This window comes from Mytilus edulis, chromosome 1, assembly GCF_963676685.1.
Source record: "Mytilus edulis chromosome 1, xbMytEdul2.2, whole genome shotgun sequence".
NCBI classification, from domain to species: Eukaryota; Metazoa; Mollusca; class Bivalvia; order Mytilida; family Mytilidae; genus Mytilus; species Mytilus edulis.
In genome coordinates, this window is record NC_092344.1 from 50,138,666 (window position 1) to 50,147,209 (window position 8,544).

Consider the following 8,544-nt stretch of genomic DNA (forward strand, 5'->3'; position numbering starts at 1 on the left):
GGAATAAGACAGAGCGGGTAAACATCTGCTTTATATATTGATCGAAAAGTTGACTTTACTTTTGTTTTTCTTTCTAAAATTATAGCCAATTAAAAAACAGCCTACGGTTACTACTTTGAAAGAAGATGAAGACGACGAAGATGATGAAGAGGATGATATATTGGATGATCCTGATTTGGATGTAAATAAGCCAAACGAGGTAAATATATATTTTGTTCAAAACCATTCTATTGCAATTAAGGTTAAGCAGCTACATAGTTTCTCGAATAGAAGACATATTTGTTATATTGTCATTGTGTTATATATAATTAGAAACGCTGGGTCGATGCTGGTGCTATTGAACTGTTAGCATCAGGGAGTATCATTACTCAAGTAGTCAATGGATACCCGCTGGTATGGATAAAAATCTAACTGCACAAGTGTTCAGTTGATAAGAAAACTACCATTCCAATTCTCGTAGGGAAAGTTGAGCCAAGATTGTTTGGGCTATTTGTTGGATCTCTTGGCTCTCATTTTTTTTTATTAAGTCCGTTCCTGACGAAGATCGATCTTAAAAAAGATATCGGTGCAAGAAAAGTACAAAAATTATTCACCAATGCATGTTTGAGCCCTACATGTATGTTAAATGCATGCATTCTGTATTTTTCTTCATAAAGTGTTTTTGTTATAACAGTGATATATATGTGCTTTTTGTTCTTTCTGGTTTAGCTTGGACTTTACCCATTACACCAGGCTATACTACGCACAGATCCAGCAACAAGAAATAGACTCGTTTCTAACATTTTGAACCGCGGAGCTGATGTCAGCGCAAGAGCTTTGGATGTAAGCATGCAACTCATTATCTTTAGGAAATTAAGTGTAGAAAGAGAGTATGCCTTTATCGAAAAAAATAAATATTTGCGTTCTTTCAGTGATTTTTTGGAATCATAATTTTTCAACTTGCGAGCATATAGAGCTTGACATAGTATATATACATTTATTGATTTTCTAAGTTAAGTATATAAACCTCTTGTCGGGTTTTTTTTTTTTTTTTTTATGTGACATATCTTCATGTTCCTTCATCCATACAAATTAATCAGCAACTATACTAGAAATGTAGTACATTGTGTCTTAATATTATCATATCAATTTTAAGTAGGCAGAATTAAATACTATACACGAAAAACGAAAAAGATATCTAATTGAATAGTTGAATGTCATTTAAAGATCTTAAGGCCGAAGTTATTCCTTATTTTGTAAGAATCCACCAGATTGTAAATTTTGTTGTATTGAATACTTGACTCAATGATTGTTGAAACAGCTTAAATTCTAACAGATACTTATATTTTCCTTATTTGTATTTATACAAATTTGTAATTACATTCATTATATAGAGTGAGGAACATGATGAGGTGAGAATACATTATATGACCTTGGTTTTGGTCTTATATTTATAGCATTTAATGTCTAGCTTAGATTGTGTTAATCAAACTGCTGTTTCTATGCTCATGCATGTAGTATACTCTATAAATATCTATCTTAAAGAATTTTCTTTACAACTTAGACGAAGTTGCTTTTCCGTTCCAATGCTAGGTTTTCAGTTTTACATTGTACTATTGATGACCATTGATCGAGCAGTAAATATATATAAATACACAGTCTCATATCATTTCAGTATTTCAGTATTTTACGGACTGTGGGTACTTTTCTTGTTCGTATCTAAAATGAAAATAACGTCACATCATTGGTTGAATATCAGTTTTTTTATCAAATCTCAATGCTTTGTTAACTTTAAAAAAAATATAAACCACAAAGCTTTAGATTCTTAAAAGGACGTTAACTTAAAGATGCATGCGTTATTAATGGCAGCAAGGTAAAAGTAAATGACTGTTGTTAAGCACCCTGTATTTGTTGGTACCTGAGATCACTCCAAGTGGGATTCGTGTTGCTCAGTCTTTAGTTTTCTATTTAGTATTTTTCTGTACTATTGTGTGTCTAATAATAAAATTGAGAACGGAAATAGAGAAAATGCTAAAAGAGACAATACCTGGACCAAAGAGTAGATACAGTCGAAGGCAATCAATGGGTCTTCAACGCAGAGGAAAAGAAAATCCGTTCTTTTTGGGGTTTTTTTGCCTTTTAGTTGTCTATTTATTTTTGACAGATAAGGTTTAAATGTCCCTCTGGTATCTTTCGCCCCTATTTTTGTAAAAGACCAGTTTCCTACCATAAACGTGACAGCCAAACAGTCATATGTTTCTTTTAGAATATATATATATTGAAAAATGTACTAATCTCTTCCTTATATATGTATTTGATAATTATGAACTAAGCATTATACCAAATGTTCACAATGTCTGTGGCTGTACTTTGTCTGCCAAATGATGAAGTGATTTTGGCGTAGTAGTATAGTCGCATATAAAATATTTACTCTTTTTATTTTAATGCCGTTTGATTTGTTCATTGTTTTGTATTTTATCACTTAGATTTTAGGGGTGAATGTTGATAGATGTAGTTAGTTTAAAGAGGACAGCTTGACGTACTCGCTTAAATATGAACTATAACATGCCAAAAACATAATTGCTGAATTTCAATTTCATTTATTGATTATACACAGACTGAACATATTGTGATGTATTTTACAATATGTTATTTATTTAAAGTCATATTACACCTATGAGCTGTTATTGTTTCGCTAAGTTAAAAGTTAAAAAAAAACATTTGTTTAAAAAGGAGAACCTTTTGTTTTTTGTTTTGTTTGATTTTGATTTGAAATAAATTGAAACTTCTTTTGTTCAATGTGCTGTCGTAAATTATAGTCTTTAAAGATCACTTAATATGTAAAAAAAAATCCGTTTTACAAGAAATAAACTTAATATTAAAGAAAAATAATAATTTGTACCTTTTATTGTATTTCAGGGTGGCAATACAGCACTTCACATGGCAGTAGCTAGAGACCAGATAGGAACCGTAAAAATTATTTTAGGCTACAAACCATTATATGCAGTTCCTAATAATGTGAGTATAGTGACAGATGGTTTAATTGAACTACTAGGAGGTACCCAATTAATAACTTTCTTTTAAATGGTAAATAAAAGTTATTTAACTTTTAACAATAGATACTACAAGGTTCAGAAGTATCATAGCGAAGTTCATTATCTTCTGTCCTCAATTTATTGATAATTGCAATATGTGTTTTTAAATACGTTTGAATATTCAGGGAGATTAGATAAACAAAAACTCGATTGAACACCAAACAATTTACCCTCTCTGCTAATTTCAACTTTTGTGCTGACATGAATTATCATTGATATGGTTATATTTATAAATTAACTGTTTACAAAATTTTAAATTTTTGAAATACTAAGGCTTTTCTACCTCTGGAATAGATTACCTTAGCTGGATTTGGCAAAACTTTTAGAAATTTTGGTCCTCAATGCTCTTCAACTTCGTATTTTATTTGGCCTTTTAAACTTTTTTGGATTCGAGCGTCTCTGATGAGTCTTTTGTAGCCGAAACGCGCGTCTGGCGTATGTACAAATTTAGTCCTGGTATCTATGATGAGTTTATTTTTAATGGGTCTCTGTGTCAGTAATTAATTGACTAGTATTCTAAATGTCAAGTTAAATGGTGCTCGATATAACATAGTAGGGAGATTATTCCTTACAATGTTCAATGGATAACCATGTTCAATGGGTAGTTCATAATCGAAATCTAGACAACAATACACAAAGTCACAAGACAGAAGTACTGTCCAATAGTCCAATAAAAACTCATACGAACATCGAACAATATATTTTGGCAATGCAAGATTCTGAAAATACCGGTATTTTCCTGTCAATAAGTCAGTGACAGCAGAAACTCTGACCATGGGAAATAAAAGTGAAAAATGCACCAACACACTGTAAATACTCATTAATAAACTCTACTTCACATTTCAAACAGTGCTGTAGAGATTTATTTTCAGATTAAGGTAAATTATAAATAAGTTCCTAACAATTTTTCCTATATCTCAATTCAGGCCATTGGGCTTTAAACAAACAACAATCAACAATATTGAATCCAAAATGTATAGGTCTAAATAAATTAGTTATATTCTAGATCTAAAATTTGTTTTTACCAACTGTGCAACTTAACGATATATTGGAATTCATTCTATGGACAGGAAGATCAAACCATTTTACAAATCGCAGAAACTAACGAAAACGAAGAAATGATTGACGTCTTAAAGGATTACGAAAAGACAATTCCACCGCCGGAGAAAACAAAAACTGATTTAAAAGGAAAGGGAAAAGACAAAAATTGTCTCATCTCATAGTAAATTTTTTCAATGTCTTTTTTTTTTTTTTTACATCAAGCATGTTTTTAATTGAATGATAGATCTAATGCTAAATCATTTAAAAAATACATTTTTAACTTAGTTAGTATTTGCATGCTAAAATGATACGCTGCATGACCTTTAACGTGTCTCTTTAGTTTACACCGTAACTGTCCATGATACTCCAAATTACCTGGCATTCCTTAGTTTAATTTTAACGTTACTTTTGTAGAAAAAAGTATATGAGTGAATGACTAACTATCGATACGGGTATTGTGAAATATTAAGAGTATTTTAGTGCGATTCTTTCACTACAACCAAACTTTGAGGGACCCGTTCATCAAATCACTTAACAAGATCGACTTGATCGTTAAAAATCACCTTCCTTTCTATAAGTTATTCCATATTAATGAATAACAGTCGAATGGCTGTTTAATTTGGGAACATTTCAACTTAAGGTTAACAAATATACCCATAGAACATAAGTGACAATATATTCCTGGGTTAATTTTTTTCCTAGAAATTGATTTTGACAACATGGATATTTAATGCCTTCTAAAAATATTGTCCTCTTTTCAGAGGTTTTGTTTTGTATGTAAAGGAAATCGTGGTTTTTGAATTGATCAAAAATTAACGTTGACTCCTAGTTTGTTTGTTTGTAAAAAAATCTAAACGGCCAACCTTTTGTTATGATACTTAAGGTGGTACCCAACACTTGCACTAAAATTAGTTTGGCTCGTTTAATTTTCATAAAATGTTGTCAAAGTACTTACTTTGACCCTTTAACAAAAATATAAAAATTTCAAAAATTTTGAACCAACCGTTTTGTCAGAAAAAATACACTGGTTATATAGCAGTTTGACAAACACCAATTTTGATCATTGAGAAGCTTAATATTCCTTTTACAACACAATGTAATTAAAACGTTTAGCTGACTTTACTGAGTTATCTCCCTGTAGTGTTAGGTACCACCTTAAGAAGTGAAACTTTAGTAAATAAATGTATAACAAGTATATTTACTTTCATTTCCCTGTTATATTATATATATTAGTTTATATGTTCTATTGTATGATACTGTTTTTATGCTGTCAATATGAAAATGTCTTTATGAATAGGAAGGTCAAACTGAATTGCAAATTGCAGAAAAGCGTGAAAACAGTGAAATGATTGAAGTTCTTAGAGACTACTCAAAGACGTTGCCGCCAGACAAAACTAAAACTTCTCTCAAACCTAAAGACAAAACAGAAGATAAATCTTGTGACATACTATAGTAAATCGCTTGAAACGAATGATTTAAACTAATGAAATGCAGTTGAAATTTTTATTTTCTTAAATATTGTTTTTGGAATGCTTTATACAGTGTTTTTTTCAAATGTAAATTTATTTTCATGCGAAATGTTGTTTTAACTGTAAATGTGAAATGTTGATATTCTGTGAACTGGCATATGGTAGTGTGTACTGCAAATATTAATCCTTACCCAAATAAAAGTAATATTTATGTTCTTTTTGTAAACTCTCGAAAACGTTGCAGGGCACAAGATAAATTGAGTACATAAACAAACATACATTTAGAATAAATATTATGATGCCATTCACACGAGTTAGGTTTTTTTTTCAACACATCTATTCATAAGATTTTCTTTTGCTCTTAAAAGTAAAGCCTGAATTATAATAACACCTAAAGTAGATACAAAAAACAGTTGACCCCTTTATACGACACGTAATATAAGAAGGGTAACAATATGCTTTTGTTTCAACTCTTATTATGGAAGATACAAGTATTTTCTATAAATACCCATAAATTAATGATTTTGATAAACCTAATATATTGGTCATAGGTGTAAAAGCTGTGACTAAGCTGTAGACGAAAAACTTTCTGCTCTTTGATCGGAAGTTGTCTCTTTAACATATTCCCAATTTTCATTCTCAAGTGTTTTCACTTCAATTGTCAAATATTTACAAATATCTCGAGGAAACGATAAAATTTTTATCCTTCGACAAATTTGTTTAACTACTTGTAACTACTCTTTTGAAAACTGGCATTATATAAATAGCACATAGCTAGAATGTGATAGAGCAGATTGTTATTCCGTTAAACATTATGAACTGTGGCGTCACAAATGGGTTCAATCTAAAATGAATGTTCTGTTACTACTGTCTAATAATTTTCAAATTCAAAGAAATTAACTATGACTATAACTATATACAACAAGCCGTATATGTTAAGATACAGAATCTATTCAAACAACCAAGCGTCTCCACGAAGTTTAATAAAGTATTTGACATGTGATAGAGTAAATCATCCCCCTCGTTTTAACCAATTAAAAGCTTGCATTTTGACATGAAGTATGTTACTTCTGATTAGATGTTTCCTTTGAGACATGTTGCGTTCATGTGATATATTTACGTGAAAGTAGTTTGTCGCAGGGTTTAAGATGACCATTCGATACGCACAAAGAGTCTAATTTCAGAGCAAAAAATGAATAAACTCAAAAATTAATATTTCAATACAGTTTTGATTAAGCTTTTGGAACAATTTAAAAAAAAAATTGAATTGGTAAACATTGGCCGCATGATTTGCATTTTAGAATTTTTGTAATAATATTCATCTTAAATTAAAAATGCTAGCCCAGTCATACATAAGAGTACTGAATCTTTAATCCAAAAGGTCATTGGTCATTCGAAATATTTTATTTTCTATTTTGGCCATTTTAATGTAAACTTTCTCAGATTGATTATATTTTGTCCCTTATTATATTAATCCTTTATTATGTATGTCGTGCAGTGTCATATTTTACAGTCACTAACCATATATTTTAACAGTTTTGTTTGTATTTAATTTGTCTTTATTTTAAAATACATATGTGTAGGTGTTGCTTTCTGTGGAAAAAAATGCATGTTTATGACTTTTTTGAAATATTTGAATATGTACTGCATACAGTGTTCTTTTTATCTAAGTTTAAAACAATTTCATTGCTGCCTATTATGATTGGAAATCTTTTTACTTGTCAGTTGGACATAACTTATAATGTTTTTCACTTCAACTACATGTTTCTGATCTCAACATCTACAGTGAAGACAAAAACTTTTTATTTCATTTGTGTTTTTTTTTTTTTTAATTTTCTTTTCGCTTTTAGTTGTTTTCCCTTGAAACATTCTTTATCTGTTTAAACGATTCAATTTTATAGCTAGATGTGTTCAAAATATTTTTTTTTTCTTGTAGGAAGGGAAAATGCCAAATGATATTGCTGAAGATAATGATAATTTGGATATGATGAAACTTTTAGAAGACTATAGAAGAAGTCAACTAAATCATGACAAGAAAAAATCTGGATCTTGTAGTATTTTATGAGACATTGTTTGACATCTTCTAGTCTAATATTCTGTCACATGCTGTAATATGGGCTATTTATATGGTATTTTAACAAGAACTCGTAATCATGCAAAAAATCACAAACCTGCTGAAATATTTACCATTATTTAAATTCTCATCGTTTCAAACAAGCATTTTTATCTGACTGCATGTAGCTCATAATTATAGAAGTAATTATTTCATTTAATTATTGCTCAAACGAATTTTCTGATTTGGAATATGATTCTGATATATGACAAAGAAAATGTTTTTGATTACCAAAAACCTGTATTGAAATACAAAATGTTTTTTTTTTTTATATATCTTTATACATTTGTTGATAACGTACAAAAATAGGTACACTGAACTGTTTATCATGTGATTTGCATTTGTAAACATGCATTGCAAACATAAAATATCACAATTACTTACTTTTAAGCAATACAACATGTAGATTCAGGAAGACATCAAAGATATATTTGATGTAATAAATCTATTTCTCTTGTCCTTATTTCATTGTTATTAAGTTTAATTAGTATTTTTGTCAGTGCTAAGATGCAACTGTCTTACAATTGAGCGGTTTAGCTAGCTATAAAACCAGGTTTAATCTACATTTTTTTACATGACCAAGTCAGGAATATGACAGTTGTTATCCATTCGTTTGATGTGTTTGAGTCTTTGGTTTTGCCATTTGTTGACAGATTTTTCGTTTTAAATTTTCAATATTCTAGTTGTTTTACTTTTTTCATTACGCTTAAAAAATGTAAATCGAATTCAAGCATAACTTTATACAACCTGTACTGAAAATTAAAAAGTCGACATGTGTTAACCCAAAGATGGATGGTTAATAGGTTTTGATTTTGATTTTTGGTGTTTAAACGCCATTTTTTAAGCA

At 29.8% G+C, this 8,544-nt stretch overlaps 1 protein-coding gene across 5 annotated transcripts in view; it reads left to right on the forward strand.

The window, feature by feature from the left end:
* LOC139513352 (putative ankyrin repeat protein RF_0381) overlaps positions 1-8,154 on the forward strand; it is a 32,120-nt gene extending 23,966 nt beyond the window's left edge. For 3 of the 5 annotated variants that reach the window (XM_071301775.1, XM_071301791.1, XM_071301782.1), the window contains 5 exons: positions 86-199; positions 709-822; positions 1,374-1,391; positions 2,899-2,997; positions 7,521-8,154. In XM_071301775.1, the coding sequence (XP_071157876.1) occupies positions 86-199; positions 709-822; positions 1,374-1,391; positions 2,899-2,997; positions 7,521-7,649 (474 nt within the window). In that variant the 3' untranslated portion in view covers positions 7,650-8,154. Of the gene's footprint in view, positions 1-85; positions 200-708; positions 823-1,373; positions 1,392-2,898; positions 2,998-4,144; positions 4,297-7,520 lie in introns of all 5 variants that reach the window. The other 2 variants (XM_071301758.1, XM_071301767.1) reach the window with 1 other exon arrangement.
* The last annotated feature ends 390 nt before the right edge of the window (positions 8,155-8,544 follow it).